Source organism: Sturnira hondurensis, unplaced genomic scaffold, assembly GCF_014824575.4.
Source record: "Sturnira hondurensis isolate 20B ecotype Veracruz unplaced genomic scaffold, ASM1482457v3 Scaffold0014436, whole genome shotgun sequence".
NCBI classification, from domain to species: domain Eukaryota; kingdom Metazoa; phylum Chordata; class Mammalia; order Chiroptera; family Phyllostomidae; genus Sturnira; species Sturnira hondurensis.
In genome coordinates, this window is record NW_028087067.1 from 2,385,106 (window position 1) to 2,405,862 (window position 20,757).

At 59.7% G+C, this 20,757-nt stretch overlaps 1 protein-coding gene across 1 annotated transcript in view; it reads right to left on the minus strand.

Annotated features, from left to right (window-relative positions):
- The window catches only part of DLGAP2 (DLG associated protein 2), an 86,926-nt gene that overhangs the window by 14,859 nt on the left and 51,310 nt on the right, over nucleotides 1–20,757 (minus strand). Inside the window, exons 6-9 of the mRNA XM_037063384.1 lie at nucleotides 19,212–19,431; nucleotides 6,819–7,141; nucleotides 5,971–6,012; nucleotides 1,483–1,568 (exon numbers count right to left, since the gene is read on the minus strand). Of these exons, the coding sequence (XP_036919279.1) occupies nucleotides 1,483–1,568; nucleotides 5,971–6,012; nucleotides 6,819–7,141; nucleotides 19,212–19,431 (671 nt within the window). The remainder of the gene's footprint in view (nucleotides 1–1,482; nucleotides 1,569–5,970; nucleotides 6,013–6,818; nucleotides 7,142–19,211; nucleotides 19,432–20,757) is intronic.

A 20,757-nucleotide genomic window follows, 5' to 3' on the forward strand; every position in this document is an offset into this window, starting at 1 on the left:
GGCGTGCAGACGCCCCGAGTCCGCCCACTCGACGGCAAGCTCATTGCGCTTCCCGGCCACTAGCGTCTGATGTTTCCTCTGCGGGAGAGCAGTGGGCTTCGCAAACGCTTAACCCTGCACGTCTGCCCAAGTCCCAGTGTCGCGCCCAGGCCCAAGGACAAGCGTTTCCCCGGCGCTGCCGCCGTCTGGGCGCGAGGCTGCACTGCACCGGCAGGGGCCCCTCTCGCGTGATGGCGCCTGAGGCCTGCTGAGCCTCGGCCACTTCGCCTCCCGTTTCAGGGCGCGAGGGTCTTCTCCTCTCCCACCCGAACCACTAAGCGTCTTCCCGCGAGTCTGCTCTGCAGGACCAGGAGTGTGGACTCGGACTCCACCGGGCGTCAACGGCTCAGAGCCCGTTAGCGAGCGGGGTGGCCGCACGGAGAGCAGACGCTGCGGGACAGAGCTCTGTGCGTCTGCACATCCAGCGGTGCCCCGGCTCTCAGCCGCCAACCGCTGGGGGGAGGGAAACGTGCACTGGGGGCAAAGGGCCTGGGCACACTCGGCTGGAGGAGCAGGAAGCTCAGGCTGGTGGGCCTGGGGGCAGAGGACCTCGGCTCTAGGAGCTCTGCTGGGAACCCGCGCCACCAGCTTGTGGTCTGGATTCCCTGCTGTCGGAGCCTTCATAGGCTGGACCCTGAAACCCGGCCCTGCCGCCACACCACCCAGGACCTGGCTGACGAGATGGGGTGGGAGGTCCAGAGGAGAGGGTGACTAAAATGGGTCTTCCCAAAATGTACCAGAGGCACTATTCTAAGTGTGAAATGGAGCAACGCCCCTGCTCTCCTCATAAAAGTTACACCAGGGGACGGGGTCCCCGTGCTCTGTGGCTGGAGGGTGTGCCTTCCCGGAGCGAGCCCAGCACAGCCAAGCCGCCAATCTCCTTCAGCCCCATCGCTGCGTTTTTCTTTCCCTTTGCCCTCGCTGGCTGTGAAAGCAGGTGTCTGCTGCCCCTCAGCCCGTCTCCCACTTCGGGTGAGGGACGAGGCCCAGGCTGCCAGCCTCTCTGGTTCCTGAGGCTGAATTGCTTCACAAAGTGTCACCCCCACCCCCCCCAGCCCCCGTGCCTTTGCCAGAGCAGGACCCGGGCAGGCGTCAAGTCTCCCCGAATGCAGGGCTGGAGGGGAGCACACACAGGGCCCGGCAGAACTGGGACCTGCTTGAGTGGGGTTGGCAGGGCAACAATGCAAGCACAATGATTTGTAGCTTTACTTTGAACATTTCACCTAAAAGGTGACACAGTGTGTGACTGTTGTTACAGAGTCACACGCTCACGATTTCCTGGTACAAGGTTTTGTAACGAGAGAGGGGTGTTGACCGATTCGACAAACAGCGTGAATCGCTGGGGGTCAGCCTGAGCTGCAGCTGGAGGCTGGGCTGCGACCGACTGCTGCTCATGCTGAGAAGCTGTGCGTGGGGGGCAGGGGTGGTGGTGGGGGGAGTTACCGCTTCTCGTCTTCCACCTGCACGCCGACGGAGTGGTACTCCCGCAGGCCGCGGCTCTCGGTGTCAGAGTCGGTCGCCGTTTCCACCTGGGTCAACACAGAACATCTCATTTTAGGGCCAAGACACGGGACCCGAGCACAGGACTGTCTTCGTGTGTGTGTGTGCTCACTTGCTGCGATCAACTTTGAGTTTGTCTAACTAACACAGACAGGCGCTGGCCCCGGGGCCTTGCACAGAGAGGGATGCGCACTCTCCTGGCCATTGTGCTGCGCTGCCGTGTGCCACCACGTTTTACTCAGCCGCTTGGACTTGGGGGGTTGAACCTATGCGAGCGAGTAACACTGCTCAGTGCAGCTCGGGCACAGAGAGGCTTTGCGGGCCGAGTTCCCACAGGACTCACAAGCCCTTATCACTCCCTACAGCAGACAAAGTAAGCACAGCGCGGACCAGAAGGCGCTAGCGACAAGGAAGCGATTTAACAGGGTTACACCAACGTCTGCAGCCACACAGACAGGTGGAGAGGATGTCGGGCGGGGAGGCAGGCGTCCGTCTGTCCTGCATGTGGCTGCGTCCCGTCGGTGGAGGGCTGTGCCTGGCAGGGGGACGCAGACCAGGGCATTGGCACAGAATCCCCCCTGCAGCTGTGTTCACCAGAGCGTCTCCCCATCAGGACACTGTCTTCCATGAGTGTCGAGGGAAAAGGTGCGCTTGTCACCTGTGGCAGAAATCCATGACGGCCTGAGGCCCCGCCATGGCCCTCGGGGGCTGACTCCCTCGTGGCCCATACAAGTGGGGACACCGAGGGCTGGTGTTCATTTCTTGCCAGCCACGTGCCAGGCGCTGTGGGAACAGCACGGTAAACACGCAGTCCACACGACACCCTGCTGTGTGGTTCCTGGCCCCACTGGCCAGCTGAGGAATCAGAGAAGGCAAGGAAAATGGCCCGGGGAGCACAGCTTGTCGGGGGCCGCGCCGGGACTCCCGCCCAGACCTTTCCAGCCACAGAGACCAGAGCTGTGGAGGAGGGCCAGGGCACCCCACTTTTGTTGGCAGAACTCTGAAAACAAGTCACACCTCGTCTGCGCATGTCCCGCAGCCGGGAGAGGAAGGGCACCCCAGAGGGAAACCCCTCACCTGGCCGTTAGTCCCCCTTCTTCTTCTTATTGTAGGCAGATGTGGCTTTAAAGAATTTTATTTCTTCCCTGTGCAGGGTGTGGCGATCGCTGTTCATATCACTTTACACCGGGGACTGCGGCAAAGTCCCAGGGGTTCGGGGTGGTGCCCAGGTCAGGGTGAGCAGAGCTGCTGCTGGGGCTGCTGCACTGAGTGCAGCTCCACTTATGGAAAGGGCCCGACTGAGTCCCCAGCTGCTGAGGAGAGGTGACCAGGCCACCGCTGGCTTCCTGCCACCACACTGCCGCGGTGGGGACATGCCTGCATGTGTGCACGGCTTCCTGTGCACATCCTTGCCTTGGGCTGCTGTTCAAAGGCTTGCCGCTCTGCACTTAGGGTGAACGTGGTCAAGGCAACAGACTCACGACACGGGCAGGGGGTGGCCTGAGCACCGACCGTCAGACAGGTGCTGCTGGTGGGCAGGGCACTGATTTTATCCTGAGGACTCAGAACACCTGCCTCGCTTATTAAGCAGTTAGGGTCCTAGTCTCCAGAGATGGCCGTGAACTCGGACCAGGGGAGAAGCTCCCACCCTAGGGCTGTGCTGGAGGTGCAGCCTGGGGGTGAGCGGGGGCGGGGGGGGCTGCAGAGTGGCCGGGAGGAGCGCAGTGAGGGGCAGTTCCCGCACCAGCCTGGGCTCAGGGTGCGACGCAGGCCGAACAGCAACATCACACAGAACAGACAGGCCCACAGGTGCCCACACATGCTGTACGAACACAACTGAAACACAACGAAGGGGGTTTTCTCCCTCCGCCTGTCTTCACAGTGTCCCTCCGACAATGCCAGCATCTCCGCAGGTTTGGGAGCCAGCTAAATTCAGCGACTGCTGCCCGCGGAAATTGGGGAGGTGGGGAAATCTCGTCGAGGCCATTCTGCCTGATCTCAAACGCCACGCTGGAGTGGGTGAAGGCCCGCACGGAAAGCCAGACCCAACTGTGCCCACAGCGAGCGCCAGTGCCCTGGCCTCAGCCTCTAAGGTTGTCGGCTCGAAGGGCACAGCATTACATCCACAGGATGCACATTTCCAAGAAAAGGGAAGGTGTGTGAAGGGTCTGTGATGATTTGCATGGGACCAGGATGTGCCCCACAGTTACCCATTTCCAAAGTCCTTGGAGCAGATAGAAAAAAACCACCAAATTTAGGACAAAGGAAAGGAAGTGCTATTTTGCACAGCAGAAAGGAGCTCAAGCCATCTTTTCCAAGAGGAAATTCTGGAGGCACGTGTGTGTGAATTTAAGATTTGAGAAGTCCAAGCTTATCTTCATTTTTGCCAGACCCACTGCGTTCCAGACCCAGAGAAGAAAGAAGGGCCGGCAAACCCACCACTTCTGGAGTCCCTGCCCCTGGGCTGCGTGAGGGACACTGCCTCGCCTGGCACGGTGGCCACAGCACTGGTGCCCAGTGCACCTCACACTCTGCCTTCACAAGCTGGTGCGCAGTCAGGCAGGTAGGACACAGCAGGGCAGTAAGTCCTGTGTCCCAGCCCCGCGGCTCCGCCCCGCGGCTCTGACGCTGGTGGGGGGTGGGGCTTGGCGGTTGGCTCGGCTGGATGGTCGGGTAAAACCACATTCTGGAAGTGAGCAAGGACGCGGCTTTCCTAGGCTGACGCCAGCACCCCTAGACCCTGAGGAGAGCACAGAGTGTGGCCACTCCCTTTGTGATGACGCGGACCAGGGCACATGGACTTGAAGGGCTCCTGGACGTTAGACCCAACGTTTCCCAAACACACACACACGTAACAGCTCTGCAAAAGCAAACCACCCACAGCAACGAAATCCAGCACAAAGAAAGTAGTTAAGGTCACGACGGGCGTGCGGAGAGGGCAGGCAGGGAGGGCAGGAGGTCGGGAGGAGGACCAGCTCTGGCTGCCACTCGTTAGACAGGGCCCAGCAGCAGTGACCCGGGGGCTCGGAGCAGGAGGAGGGCCCGTGGTACACGGATGCCCACGGCGTCAGGCCCCTGTACCCTCAAGGGGCTGCCAGCAGCGGAGAGAGCTGCAGCGGGCGGGGGGGCAGGGGGGGCGGCGCTCCCAGCCCCTGCTCGGCTGTGCCCTGGGGGCTGCATCTGGGGGGGCCGGGGGCGGGGAGTTTGCCCATCTGGGCCAAGCATGTCAAGTGCTGGCCGAACCTCTCTACCATCTGTGAGACAGAGTGATGTCCCGGGGACAGGCACACAGGACCCCGCGCTGCCCTCCTTCCACTTCTGGTCCTCAGGCTGCGGGACTCCACCTGCCTGGCCCCCATTGTGGCCTGGACGCCACGTGCATGGAGGCAAGCCATTTACCCCTGAGCCTCAGTTTCCCCACGACAACACCCAGCACTTGGGGTTATGGCGAGGAGGGAGTGTGGTGGGGGCGGGGCACAGTAGCATGTCACCGCCAGCTGTGTGCTCACTGCTGTCATCGGGACATGGACTTGGGGCTGATGGCGCTGATGTCCCCCCATCTTCTCAGCTGCACGGCAGCCTTTCGGCGCCCGCACCACCTTTCACTCTGGCTCCCACGCCCCCTGGTCCTCGGCCTGGGCTCTCTCCTCACACCAACGGGACAGCCTTCACCCTCAGCTGTGTGACTCGCTGGAGTCTGCCCACTGCTGCGTCACACGCTCACACAGGACTGCAAAGGGCAGTCCCGCCTGCCACACACACGCACGCTCATCCGCACACTCACTGCCTTCACCAACCCACTCAGCGTCCACTCACAAACCCAACATGGACGGAGCGCCTGCTGCATGCCAGGCACTGCACTGGGGCTGGTTGTCCAGGGATATGTGTCCGGGGGCACAGTGTCCACACCGGCCTCTGAGGAGAGCGGCCGTGTGAACTGTGTGTGAGCGGGGGCAGTGGGGGCGGCCGCCGGGCGACCTGACATCATGTGATTCTGAGATTCACGCCCTGGACGTCCTGGGAAAACGGGAACTCCATGTTCGGAAGCTGGCACTGCCCTTCCTGGTGGACGGGGGGCCGTGGGAAGAGCCAGGGTGCGGGAGCACCCAGGGATGGGACGCCACCTGGTGAATTTGGGGACCTCATGAGTCTTCTCGCGAGACGTGACTTAGAATGGCCAGGGCCCCTGGCTGTCGGGCGGGCTACAGGGGGGCTGTAGGAGGTGACTGGACTGGGTGAGTCCGTCTGTCCTCGAGAATGGGGCTGATGACACATGTGGGGGGGTAGGGTCCCCTGCACAAATGAGGCTCCCAGCACAGTGCCTGGCATTCAGCATCCGGACAGGGAGGGGACAGGAGCGGCTGCGTGGGGTCCAGAGAAGGGGCAAAGAGATAAACGTCATGCGAGCGGGCCGTGAGCGTTGGTACTTACATCTGACCTTGGGTAGGGCGGGCGCTCAGGGAACTCAGAGTCCTAAACAAAACAACGAACCACGTGTGGGGCCCAGCTCGCAGCACTGGGCAGCTCGCTCCCCGTCCCCAATGCCAGAGTGACCCTGGGTCCCTGGGGCCACAGCTCCGCACCCTCCTCCTCCCCAGCGGCAGCTGGGCCCCGGCTGTAAAAGTCTCTACTGGACACAGGCTGATTGGGGAGTGACAGGGACCCTGTCTGTCTCCAGTGGGCCCAATGCCATTGCTGCTCCCCACGGCTCAGGTGTGGTAGGGGACAGTCCCCAAGAGAGATTGGGGTGGCTTCGTCCGGGTGAGTGTCCTGCGCACCCCACGGGATGCGCAGGAGGGAGGAGGGAGCTGCCCGGTCTGTTGTCCCCAGCAGGCGTTGGGCGTCCTGGGTCCTCGAAGAGGTGTCCTGGTGGCCTGCGTGTGAGTGGCTGTTAGCACTGGCCTGGGTGGAAACCAGGGGCACCGTGTCCTCTCTGCCTGTGTGTCCCCAGAGCCCATCCCCCACGCGGCTGTGGGGCTGAAAAAACTGAAAGGCTTTGAAAAATCACTTCAACAAAAAATTCCTCCTTGTGCATCAGAATAACGGAATTCCTTGCGCTCTAAGCAGTCTGTGGTCCCTAGACAACGCCCTGGGTGGGGGAGGGGGCTGGGGGAGGGGGCCTCTGGGCAGCAGGGCAGGTGAGGGACCAGGAGTGGTGGCTCTGCACTGGCAGGACACCCTCGGGACCGGGATGGGGACGCCCGCCTGCGGCTCTGCCACGAACCAGGTGCTGTGTCTGCACAGGCGCTACACTCGCTCCCGCGGCAGAGGGAGGCTACCTGGATCCCGATGGAGGCGCGCCGACTCCGGAGGAAGTCCTCTGCCTTGTCGCTGGCCCGCCCCAGGCCGTCAGCGATGTGGCGCTGGGCGGCAGCCGTCTCCAGGGCCAGGTTCATGGCCTTGTTGCTGTCCAGACTGTCCGTGGAGTTGTAGAGGCCCCGGCCGTCCTGGGGCCATGGGGACACCCTCTGGGCGCGGCCGTCCTGGTAGGCGTCCTGCGTGGACTCCGTGCTACTCTGCGCGGTCACGGAGATCAGGGGCTTGGAGGTGGTCCGAGGGGGCACGGGTGGCGGTGTTTTCTTGTAGTTCGTGTACGAGACAGCTGCAAGAGACACGCAAGTGCCACGTCAATACAAACTCGTTCCCCCGCCTCCCCAGCATGGAGGTCGGTGGACGGCGCCTGTGGCCCAGCGTCCGGTCTGAGAACAGGAGGGCAAGATCGGGAGCTGCTGTGAGCTCGGAGACGGTCCTCACGACCGTTTCTCAGCAGCGAAAGGCTGTAAATACGCCGAGAAAACCAGCAGCGGCCACAGCAACAGGTGGCTTCTGAGTCAGCAGAAGGTGACCACACCGTCATTTTCGCGCAGGTCACAGCCTCCCGGGGAAACGGTCATTGTATAACATCATTGAAAGGCAACATATACTAAACCATTTCTGTACCAGGACAGAATCTGTTGGTGAAGATTAGAGGCGCCCAAACCCGTCCACCACGGTCATCCCCGTGGGACAACGTGACTGTGTTTTCTCTTCCACTCCTCTGTCAACCGAAAATGCTTAATAAATAGGTGTTTTTAAGATGGACAACACGTGGGACGTAAGAGCCTGCTTGTTCCCCACTGGGTATGAATGTAGAGTTCACTGAGGGTCCCCAACCTATCCCCCCACGTCCACCCCTTCATGCCCCCGGGCAGCCCCGCTCCCCCTAACCCCGCCCACCGGCAGCCACACTCCCCTAACCCCGCCCCGCGCCCGTCGGCACAAGCCAGCTGTGCGGCGCATCCGCCAGGGGAACGGATGCATTCGGAGCTGAGATCGCCTCCAAACTCTCCTGGAAGCTCCCCGGACTCACTGGAACTGCTTGCCGGGCTCAGGCCGTTCCCCGCTGTCACCGCGAGGGGGCGCCGCCCCCAGAACTCCGTGTTGGCTCGGAGGGCTTCCCGTCGTGGCCGGCCATTCCCTTCCCCGGGAGGGAAGGACGCACGCACGTGCTCCAGGGGGACCCCGGGCCCGGCCCCGGCGCAGAGCAGACGCGCGTGCGCACCGGCCTGCCCTGAGCCGCGCCCAAGGGGCAGGCGTCCCCACGGACCCTCGGGGGCTGGCCGTCTCCGTCCCGCCGCCTTCTGTCCACGGGGACTGGACCTGCTCCCGGGCCTCCGGTCTTTCTCCAACCCGTGAGAGTGCAAGTTTCTAGTGAAAATTCAACAAGCTTTGGCAAACAGACAGAGTCTGTCACGTCGGGACGATCTGAGCTGAAGGCACGAAAACGGCGCAGGAAGATGGACGCAGGGGCCCCGACGGGTAGAACCGGGGAGGAGGTCCGGCAGGGGCGCAGCGGACCCAGAGGGCGGCTGGAGCCGTCCGCTGCTTGAAAACGCTTTCTCCACCCGCTGCGATTCGGCCCGGACCGGGAGGCGGCTGGCTGCAGCCCGCATTCGTGGCGTTATTCCGGAGTTGGAGAAGCAAGGGTGGCTCTCGTCCGCCTGGGCCGAGATACAACACCGCCCTGCTCTGCAGGCCATCCGGCCGGCCACCTGGACAGAAGCGGGCGAGGAGGTGGCCGCGGGGTTGGGATGGCGGAGAGGGTGCCCAGCCTGGAGCGGACCCTTGAGGTCTCTGGTGCTCAGAATGAAGGACACTAATTCTTGAATGAACAGGAGGAATAGCCCTGTTCCTACAGGGTCTTCTTGGACCAGCGCCCTCCCAGTGCCCGCCACGGTGTTATTTTTGACAGGGTCGATCCCCGCTCCACGGCCCCAGAAGCCCCTGCCTGTCCCGTCACTGTGATGAGCACCGTGTTTCTCTGCACGTGGGTGGCAGAGGGGACGCCTCTCCCAGCCCTAGTTCTCTCAGAGACGTCTGGGACGTTCAGCAGAGAGCCCTGGGGACCGTCTCCCACCATGGCACCCGTGTTGCCAACCTCTTGGGGGGTGAAATAAGTGCCCTGGAGGGACCTTTCCAAGTCCCTGAGAATATCCCTCACTTGTCCCTGTGATTGTGCCTGTAATGGCCCAGGGATGAATGAACACGGGATTTAACACAAACAAATGGCCAAGGCCCCACCCCTGAGCACGATGCGTTTCATACAAGTCAAAGACACGGGTCTAGAGACGCACAGCACTGCCGGACGCCCAGACGCCAGACCTGCCCTTGCACTTGGCCTGGGACCCAAGAAGGGGCTTGTCCTGGAAGGTGGAAGGAGGGCGTGTTGCACAGTTTGCCTGCTCCCATGACGCTCGCTCCGGGCCCCACGCACTCTGAGTGGGCCCACAAGTGGCACCACCACACATGGCTCTTACTTTCCTGATGAAGTGAACATCTTCGATTTCCTAATTTGAAAATTAAGTCTCTGGTGTCATTCCCGAGTAAACAGCAATTGCAGCACCTGAAATATCTTGGAGAATGCAGCACGGAGACAGGGTCTTTTAAAAACTGAAGTGCACCAATGCCTCCCTCACTTGCATGGTGACACACATCCGCTGGTGCCCACGGCATACCCCTGCATGGCTTGCCTCGGGGAGGGTTAGAAGCCGGGAAACGTCATGGAAAAGGGAGTTAAAATGATCATTTGATCATGTTAATTTGCTGCCATGGATTAAAATAAACCATTTTTAAGAATCCTTTTACCCATTCAAGAAAAACATTCAATCATCCCGTTGAACAGTCTGGGCAAAAATAATCGCCTTTCTTCTGTGTCTGTGAGAACACAGCTCAAAAATAAACTCACCCGAACTAAACTTACCAGTTACAGGCCATGACACATCATTTTCTATACGCATGACAGGCACACGTGAAATGCAAACGGAAAAGCTAAATTTAATTTAGCAACGGAATTCTACTGGTGTGTATATGTCCTCCAAAAGCAGAGAGTCAGTGGGGAGAGGGATTTCTAAACATCATGTTAAATGATTACTTGGTATCTTTGGGTAGCTGAGGTCCTGACTACTCTATTTTAATTTTATTCCTGAGCCCAGGCACGAATACCACCTGCCACTGGTTTCTTCTCTGTGACATGATGAAGACCCCGGCAGCGCCCCGCTTCCCGGGAGTGAGCAGAAAGCCCACCTGTGTTTGCAAATGCAATTGCTGAGCGAGCTGGGGGTTGGTTTTCCTCTCTGACCAGACAACGGGAGGGAGCTGCTGTCGGGTGGGAACTGCTCAGAAAGTGCCTCCTTTCTCCGGCAAACCAGCACCAGCTTAAACTTTTGCGCTGGCCTGGTCCCCTCCACTGTTCACTGCGGACGGGCCCGAGTGCACAGCACATTTTAGGGAGATTTCTGTAAAAACCGTATTGAACTGGACATCAAGGTACTGAAAGCACATTTGCTCAGTGGAGTCAGTTCTTCCCTGTGAGAGCTGAGTAGAGGGGCCTGAGCAAGGTGGGCCTTTCCACGTATTTAGGACTTCCTGTGTGTTTGACACCTTCCCTGTGGATCTGGGACTTTCTCAAGACATCCAGAACCTTCCTGAGGTAGCCAGGACCTTCCCCGTGTATCTGAGACATTCTCTGTGTATCTGGGATCAAGTTGGAATCGCTGGGACCCTCCTGAAGGGAACAGCTCAAAGCCCTGAGTCAAAAGTGCTGACAGGCAGGCAAGAGGCTGCAGCTGCGGCTGCGGGGGGGGGGGGGGGATACTGTGCCCAAACTCACGGATCTGTTCCCATCACAAGCACAAGGCACCAAGCGAGACTGCACCATCCAACAGCATAGCCACCAGCCACATTTCAGTGACCCAAACTTCCAAAATAGCCACGTAGCTAAACTGCAATTAAAAGCCAGTTTCTCTGCTTGACAGTTGCTGCAGCTGACGTGACCATAGGGACGGGCAGCTCGTCAGCATTGCAGACCTTGTGCGACCTCTGTATCTGTCCTCTCCCCCGTCTGACCCCGTCGTGATGGGAAAGCCAATGAGCTAGCCGGCAGACTTGCCTCTGGGTCTGCAGGGGGTTAGCAAATCTCCTGAGGCAGGATTTGGAGAGACACATTTTCCTCAATTGTGACCAGCTAACGTGATTGAGGTGCATAAACCGCCCACACTTGTACAGGACTCGCAGAGATCTCAACTGCGAATGATACATCGTTCCTTTAAACACACGCCTGATTACCCGCCTACACCTGCCAGGCTGGACAGCGTTTCTGAATTCAGTCCTCAGAAGTCATTTGCAGCCAGAAAGGAAATTTAAAAATTAGCCTTCCACCATATAAAGCACAAATATGTAATCAAGACAAAATATATTTCGAACGGCAGGCACCGAGTTCTATTTGAAGGTAACAGCGACACTTAAATCCATTGCACTCTCTTAATTAGGACTTCAAAGATAACCGCATCAAAGGAATTACAGTAATCAAGTCCGAGAACGTCTGCACCAGAGCCTGGGTACCGGAGAAACCCAACTCTGAAGGCAAAAGACGCGGCGTGAAAGATGAAAGCTATTTTGACACTTTAATTAACGTCAGTCTCCGAGCACAAGCGTGGATGAAACAGGACACGGAAACCGTCTCCCACGGGCGAGCGCACGGTGATTTCCCTAAAGTCACAAGGAATTACGTGGGCCACCCGAGCTCAGGGGCCGCGGCGATGGATTGGCAGCAAAGACATCAATTTCAAGTGTGTTAATCAGCAGGGAACCTCGGCGCAGCCAGCACTTAACATCTTGCAGACGGAGCGAGGTGACGGCAGCTGCTTCCCGGCTCGACACAGCCTGTCTTCAGTTTACACGTTGAAACCACGTCACACAATCAGAGCCCGACGTTCTGCAGGAAACTGAGAGTGAACCGACTCTCGGTGACGCGAACAGCCAGGAGAGTCCCTGAGTAGGGGCGTTCCGAGGCCCAGGCGGTAAGTAGGGGTGACGCCGCCCGGGGCCATGAAAAGGAGGTAACAGCCGCTCAGGACGGGACGCGAGGCCGGGTGGCTACCCTGCCAAGCCCGCTGCTCCCAGGACACAGTTTCGTCCGCAGTCTCAGCACGTGGGAAGCTTTAAACTTAGACCAAAGACAGCTCTGAAAAGAAGACTCTTTTTCGGTGACGCACGGGGTGGCAATTGGGCGACCGTGACCACTCTGCTCTTGGAGAAGCTGCCAACCGCACAGGAGATGGCACTGGTCACACAACTTCACAAGCGAGGCGTGCGTGCGGTTTCCTCTGAGCCGCCCGACGGTGCACCAGGTCTGTTCCAGTGGAGTCAGAATCACATTTTTACAGCCACAGTTTGGGGAGGGGTGGTCACTCTGGAGCAGTGTGTTGTCGGGTGATGAAATCATCGATTTTCACACGTGCACACGGCAGACAGTGGGTGTGTGGCTGTCGACTGAGTTAATACATGGAGAGGGGCTACTGTCTCTTTATTCAAAGAAGAGGAAAATGACCTTCCATGAAAAAGGTTAGTAAAATAACCCAGCAAAGGCTACCGGCAAAGAGCAGGAACCCCATATAATTTCTGACTTACTCCCTCTCACCGATGCCCAGTGAGCCCCACCTACTTCCTGTCTATGTCTCCCATACAGTCCAACAAGAGAGGGGGACGGCCCCCCAACCTGTGATATGGATGGGACAGCCATGCTCTCAGGAGACTGTAGCAGGAAGGAAAACGCAGTCCTCGGTCCCTGAAACAAGGATCAGGCACACAGACCTGCCTTCAGTACGTGAGTCCCAGCCAGAGGCCTCTCAGGGCTGACGTCAGCTGAGCCTGGATGCCCAGAATCTGCTGGGCCCATGCACCCCTTTGGCCCTGCTGGTTGAGCATGGGCAGTGCCTGGCTTCGCGTGGCCACGCGGGCAGTGAGGTAGGCAGGGACAGCCCCACCTGGACTCGGGAAGACCATTTGGCTGCACCCCGAGGAGGTTCAGGGCCTCCAGAGCCTGGCAACCTTCTGCAAAAGAGATTTGGTCATTGCTTCCCAACAAAACTCCGACCCAACGCAAGGAACACACGGTCTGCAAACACCAAGCCACTGGACTCCCCTGCTGCGTCCTTGTCACAGATCGGTGTCCGCTCCAGACCCCTTCGGGGAACGCCGCAGGCAGCCCTCAGCACCTCCAGGCCACCACGTCCAGAGGCAAAGGGAGGCTGGCAAATCTTCGTGACTCACCCTGCAGCACGGCCTGGGGCTGAGACCCAGAGGAGACGGCTTGAGTCCAAAGTGGCAATTACTGTCCTCTTCAGAAATGGCTCCCACACCGGGGTGCCAGCCGCCACCCACTCGGCGTTAAAAATACCCTGAGCCCGATGGCTGGAGAGCGCCGGCTGCCAACTCCCAGAAACGGGACAAGCCACCCCGAGGGGCCGGTTCTGGAGTTCCCACGCCCCTGGGGGCTCTCTGTCCCCGGCAGCTCACGGGGTGGGGGTGGGCCGCTGCCGATGCAACGGGAAAGGCTGTGTCCTCTACGCCTCTCATGCCGAGGAAGTGTCCCAGGAGGACAGCCGTCTGCAAGCCGCCAGGCTTTGGGAGGGAGACTCGTTGTCATTCATTCACTCGTTTCTCACTGTTTTCACTAAAAAATCAGCAAGTCTTTACTGAATGTCCACTACCTGCCAGGCCCTACTCTAGGCAGGTCCGGGAGCTTCTGCTCTGGGGAAGCTGGGGTAGGGAGGGGGGCGGAGGAGGGGACAGGAACCACATCAGCACCAAGTGCCCACCAGGCTGGAAGAGGACAGACACACCGGGCTCCAGGCAGACCCCAAGTGCAGCTCCACTCAAGTGCTTGGGAAACCTCTGCACAGCCCGTTCCTCTGCCCGAGCCTCGGGTCTAGTGTGGCAGGCAGGTGGCCTGGTCAGGGAACCCACTTTAAATGCCCACACCCATGTCAGGATCCCGCCGGCCGATGAGGGGAGAACGGGGGAGAAAGCTGCTTCTCAGGGAGAAGGAGGCACCACATCAGGCAAGTGAGGCTGGCGGCTTCGGGGCGGCTCTGGAAAGGCTTTTGATGCGGCGTGCAGGGGCTCAGACGTCTGCTAGGTGGGTCGCGGCACCTCGCCAAGGGGGCCCTTCCTCTTCTTCCTGACCTTTCAGACTCACTTTTGTCAAGCTCACGCCCAGACGGCCCCACGTTGGTCGGAGGCGGCACATCCGGGTCCTGGGTCTGTCCAGTGAGCCGTGCGTTCGGCCAGTCCAGTGAGTGGTGTGTGCAGCCCAGGCTCCTGGGCAGGGGTGGGAACGGCTCCAGGGGGCCACTTTCAAGAGGAATGGACGTCCTGCCTGCCAAGGGCTGGGGCTGCTCCGGGGCCTCCGCTGGCTGGGGCCCCGAGGCTGCACGGCAGCACCTCTCTGAGGACCAGGCTGAGGCCTGGCGGAGGGTGGGCACGGGAGGTGGAGTCCATGGCACCACACCTCTTCAGGAAACGTTCACGCCCTCACCTGCCCGCGGACCCTGCCTGTCTTCGCTTCCTTCCTTAACCATCAGCTACTCAGGGGGTCGGAGGTAAGCAGGCGATCTGACGGTTTCCTTATTGTAAGTTAGACGGCTGTTTCTCGGCATAACTGGTCCCGGCTGCCACGTACAATGGTGACACTGTAGACTCTCCTGCTTGGGTCTCCAACAAGGTCCCTGTCCCCTCCCTGGGAACCCCTTCGGGAGAGAAACTGCTTCAGGATTGGCTGTGAGGGGCGGGAGCCCCAGGCTGTGTGTCAGGAATCTGATGCTCCACTTTTCAGCCCACAGGACGCACCCACCTGGATAAGGTCAGCTGCACAACCACAGAGACACTCGAAACCCCAGGGCTGGGGAAAGTGGGCGGGCACGTCCAGCTAAGGGAGGGGCACGAAGCATTGGGAAACGGGTGCTTTTGGAGAAGAAAGTGGGCCGTTCGCTCCGGGGAGTCTTTCTGAGCACATCCGTTCTTGCTGAGCAGCCCCAGCTGGACGGGGCTCTCACTCGGACACGGCCTCTCAGTCTGAAAACCCCGCAGGAGTGTTCTTTGTCTTGCGTTTCTACCTTGGAAAGCACTACCAGAGGCTGGCGACTCCTCTCCCTTCTTCACGAGCGGCCCGGTGTCTCCTGTCCCAGTGGGTCCCCACATTGTCCCTCATCAGCTCTTGGGCCCCCACCTCCAGCGTCCCTCCTCTCACTGGGGCAGCTTCCTGTGTGGTTTCTCTCCGGGGTCCCAATGGCCGAGACCGAGAGTCCAGGGGAGCGGACACAGCAGTGGCTGATTCTTTGACTGTAGTTGCAGGAAATAACAGGCAATAAAATGACGCAGGCTGGGTTTCGCATTCTCGGTTCCCAGGCTGTGTCTCACTTGGTCTGAAACGCGGGTCTACGTGCACAAGGAAAGCACCAGGTCAGCTTGTGCAGAGGCCTTTTTCTGGCCTTCGCATCTGAGGTGGCAGAGGTCGTCTGGAAAACTGTCCTCAAAACCTCAGACTCGGGGGCTGGGGGCTTTGGACGCTGCGGCCCGGCTCCTTTCAGGACAGAGAGCTTCTCAGGGGTCCTTCTCAGGTGTTTTCTGAGAAGTCCTGGGTGAGTCTGACAAGTGCAGGGACATCTTGAACGGCCCGGACGTTCTCCAGAAGCTTTGGATAGACGGAGGCATGAGGTTGTCATTTTCCGGTTCCTCGAATCGCAGCGCAGGCTCAGGCCGCTGTGCAGACCGAGCCTGGGACCCTGGCGGGGAGCCTGATTGCAACAAACTTGTACCAAAACCCTGCCCCTTGCCCCGGGCCTCCGACCCGGCCCCACAGGCGGGGGCTTCTCTGGAGACGCCTGAATCTGGTCTCATGTCCTCGGCATGAAATTGACTTTATTACAAGGACTGGCCTCGCGTGCCCAGGAGAGCGATGGGTCTCCACACCTCTGTCTGTCTGAGGCTGTATCGGCGCTGAATGGCGCCCTTTGTCCATCTCTTCCTGCACTCCCAGGGCGCTCGCTGAAATCCTGTTACAGCAGACTCAGCCGTGCCCCACCCCATCCGTGTTGGAATCCCTGGTGCCTGTGACTCTGCCGCCTTCCGTGAAGGCCACTTGCAGACATAAGCGAAGGTCAAGGCCTTCGTGTGGGAAAGTCTCTTGGAGCCATGTGGGGGGCCCCAGGCTGTTGCCAGGGCCCCGAGCAAAGAGGGCAGTGGGGGGGGGTGCTCAGAGTCAGCACCTGGGACTTGGGTTACCCTGGAAACCGAGGATGATGACGCACCTCCACAGACAAGTTGCTGGGACAGGGTACGACAAGATGAAGGCGGCTTCTCTGCTGTGCTGCCTCGGGCCCTGCGGGGTTTTCCTTGGTTTTAATGACTTCTGCTCAGAAAGTTTCTGACCCAGAGAAAAATCATTACAATCTAATTTTCCAGCGGTTCCCTCCATGGTGTCAATGACGCTCCCTCCCTTGAAGAATCGAGTGGCGCGCGTATTCAGACAAGGGACACTGATGGATAGATCATTCCCTGGGCGAGAAAGAGCCCACGTGTGAAATGAGAGTGAGATGTTTTCAAAGCTACTTCGTTTAAAGACAGGACACTGATCAATACGCAGCGGTTTTCATGATGAGAGGGACAGTGGGGTGCCGGTCACGCAGCCGGCAGTGATTCCAGGCTGAGCCCCAGCAGACTCGGCGAAAAGAGGAGGCCGGGACCACTGAGCCCCCGCGAGCTGCAGGGGCTGAGCCACAGCGTCGGCCCGTGGGCTCTGGAGATACGCACTTAGAGCACGTTTCTGAATCCTTAGCACAACGCCCACGCAGGTGTTTTTATATCTGACGACTGCTGGATGAATATTAAAATTGCATATTTGCATTTCATACGAGGCGAGGCGACCTAGCAGCACCGACTTAGTTCTCAAGCGTGCAGAAAGAAACATTGAAAGAAACCCCATTTTTCAAAATAAGCACTGGGGATGTGTTTTGGACAACAACTTTTTGGGAGTTATTTTCTAGAGATAGTTTCAGACCTGTAGAGGAAACGGATCTGTCCTTAACCAAGTTAACCTTCCCCTCCCCAGGCATGCAGACGGACAAAGGATGGCTTTGAAGTGTCGTCCCACCTCCTGAGTAATTTGACACAAAACAACTGAAGTCCCGCCCAGACTCAGCGGCAGGAGGCTCTGCATCCAATCGGAAGCTTGTCCCACTGACTGACAGGCGGCGGTGGCGAGGTGCTGCGGTGCGAAGGTCTTCTCCGTCCTGGTGTCTGCCTGCTCTTCCGGACGGGCTCTGTCATTTCTCTGGTGTTTTTCACACTCCTGTGCACGAGACCGTGGCTGCTGCCATCCGATCCCACTGAGGAGGGAGCGTGGTGAACACTCACTTCCCAGGTTCGGGGCAGGGCTGGTGCCTCCCCTGCGGCTTCCATTTCTCTCTGCCCCGACTCTCAGGCCGCCCTCCGACCGCCCGGAGGAAGTCAGGGCTCAGTGACTAGCCCAGGACCCACTGGGGACTTGGGAGAGAGGCGTCTTCCGTGATGTGTCGGGCGCACACGTTTAGGGACGACAGCAGTCAGTACCCTTGGCAAAGCGAGGCATTCCTGCACTAGAGTCTCAGCCTCCGCTCCACACCGATCCTGGCAGTGCCTCCGGGAGTCCGCTTCGGTTTGATTCCACTGCGACGCCGCTCTAATGGACAGCGCCATGGCCAGTCCAGCCGTGTCCTGCGAGGTAACGGTCACCCCAGCGCATTTCCGGAGACCAGGGCAGCTCTTTGCTGTCCCTTGCTCCTCACAGACACCCGACCGATGGTGGCGAGTGTATCAGTAACGATCTCTTCAAGTGTGTTTTTAACCCAGTGGGTGAAAAGTCCATCACTCCCCTGAGGTTCTGATCTGCTCATTTTGCACCTTCCTCCCCACGAAGGGTAGAAGAGGGGTCCAGGCCTTCGCCCACAGGGCAGCTCAGAGGCCAGCTGGGCCCCTCACCCGGGGCCCGATGGCACAGGGACGGTGCTCACAGCCCTGCAGAGGTCACAGGGACAGCCCTCCGCCCCCACCCCCACGCCGGCCACCACGTGGTGCTGCAGAGCAGGGCTCCCCACAACCAAGGCCCTGCAGCCTCGCCTGGGGATCACAAAGACTCCGCCAGAGCCAGGAACAGAGAACACGCACATGGGGTGTTGGCCTCTTTGGAAACAGGCTGTCAGTTCCGCCTAAGGAGTCAGGCTCAGCTGCTGGTTCTGTGGGGTGGCCCAGAGACGGGAACAGGCCGGGACCCGGAGGGAGGCACCGTGCAGGTCTCAGCTGCTCTGCCGTCTCTGGGCCGGCCCTCGGGCGCTTCCTCCTGAAGCCCAGGCCAGTGTGGGCTTTCCCAGCAGCGCCAGCTCTGCAGTTTGTGATTCCAGGAGGCCTCCCCCAGCTCCTGCTAACACCTTCAGTGGGTGCACGACACACCCGATCCTGCCACAGGCCCACACCCTGTCCTGTCCCTTTCCCCACTGTGGGTCCCGATGCCAGGAGTCACAGATGGCACCCTTCCCTGTGCTTCTCAGAACGGCCCTCAATTCTTCTGACCCGTCGCCACGGCGCCCCAGCCTCATACCCAGGCCACCTTTCTCGCTCCCTAGTTCCGCCGGCTCCTGGCTGCTCAGCTGTGTTACCGCCCACTCTGCACTCTGCTCTACGTGGGTCCCCAGGCCCGGTGCATCCACCGTGCTGCGTGAACGAGAGCAAAGCGGAGAGACGCCAGGCAGTGCCATTCAGCGGAGGTGGTAAATTTTCAGGGGGTGGATGCGGTTTCCACAGACGGTGAAGGAAATGGTGACATTGAATCCGCCGCCCAAAGTGGGGCCGAGGATTTATGCCCACCACCAGCCTGCTGGCAGCAGTGAATCACATTTATGGGTCTGCTTCCCCAGCGAGGACTGGGCTGGACGCTGCGGGGGCGGCGCCGGGGCGTCTCTGCACATCGGCTGCTTCTCCGCAGCCTGTTCCGCTTCGGCAGTTAAAAAGCAATCACCTTCCAAATACCACTGCCTTCGCCTTTCCCCATACAGGACCTGACAGAGGTTGGACGACTGTTTTAAAAACCCAGCCATTATGGGTTTCGCTCTAAGAGAAATAAAGGTCGCCTGTGAAAGAATGTTTCTAAACGCCACTGCCCGTGTGACAACGTGACAACATGACAAGTGCGACTTGGGAAAGTCACCAAACACCTGGGGTGCAGTTCACCTGCGGGGAAGGCACGCGGCTCCCTCCGGGGGAGGGTGGGGGGCGCACGCACCTGCGCGGTTCCACCAGCAGCCGGCGGGGGGCGCTCTCACCTGCCGCGGGCCGGACGGTGGAGGTGGCGGGGCAGGGCGTCAGCGCGGGGAGGCACTCGTCGTCCTGGGAGTAGCCGGCCTGGATGGCCCGGAGGTAGCTGTGACTCCGCGTCCGGAAGCAGCCGGGCAGGTCCAGGGCGTCCATGGCCTGAGACTCGACCTCCCCGAAGACGGACTCGCACACCGACTCGAACTGCCCGTTGACCTCGGCCTCGCTCATCTGCAACAGGCGAGAGGTCATCGGCCGGCTCTCCCGCCAACGCAGGACCCAGCGCGCGGGCCGGACCCACCCCCCGGTTCTCGTGGCCTCATGCGCTTCACGGCCAGTTCGACAGCAGCTCGGGGACCTGCTGAGCCTGGGACGCAGCTAGTGGGGTATTTCTGATAGGACGGCAACGGCCAGTTCCAAGATGTCCCTGGCGCTCCGAGGGCCCGCGAGGCGCTTAAAGGACGGCCGACCCTCACCACCCCACTGGAGAGAGACTGCGTTTGAGTCTGGTCCTGCACCTCGTGCAAAGGGCCTGTTCAAAGTATGAGGGACTTCAGCTGCCTTTCCCTGTTGCCACGGAAACTAACCTCCATTGTCCATAAGCTCATGCTTCTCCCCACAACAGCTGGGCGGGTGTCTGCACCCAACCGGTGGCCTCACCTAATTCTTTTTTTTTTTCTTTCTCGTCTTCAGCCTGGGATTTCAGTATAGTGACCTTATTTGGTAGTTTTCCAGGTAAAGTAATTATGTTTAAGTCAGTGGTCTAATTTCCAGATATGGAGTCACCTGGGAACCTAAAAGTTTCCGTGGTGTTTTAAGCAAGGACCCTGGCTGGGACTGCGGAGGGACCTCGCACACAGAGGGGCTGGGGCCTGCGGTGGGGCGTGGGCTGGTGGGGGGGCATGCCCTGGGCGGGAACACACTTTTCCGGAGAACTCTAGCAGTCTTCATGTTTCCCGTGCGCCCACCTGGGAGGTTTGAGGGGAAATCCAGTGCAGCGAACTATGGGATTAAACAAGGTGGATGAGCGTGCGGGGGGAGAAAGGACAAGGTTCAAGGATGAAAAGTGGACCCTGGGCCGTGGCACGCAGCCGCTTACAGGCCTGAGGACGAGGGGCCCAGGGCTCCGACCCCATCTGCCACGGGGCAGGCGATGGCTCCGAGCCTCATCGCCGTGCCCAGTGCCAGCACAGCCCGGGAGGGAAGGTGTCAGTCACCTGGGCTGATGACTGACAGGGCTCGGCCTCGGCCTCTGGGAAAGCGTCCGTGTATCCCTGGAAAACCCATGAGCTCAAGCACTACTTTTTAAAGACAGTTAAAGTTGCTAAGCACTGTGTTTAATTCAAAATTTGGAAATCCAGTTTTTCGCATCCTACCGCATACGGCACTGACAACACCCAGGTCCTGATTCTTCCCAGCAGGCTCCTCCCTTCAGCCCACCCCGAGGTCGACTGCCTAGCCCTGGGTGGGGCCCCCGGGCCCTGTGCTCTGGGAGCGACACCAGGCACCACGGCGCGTTTACGACTGTTCACGAGGAAGGAGTGCAAGCTGATCAGT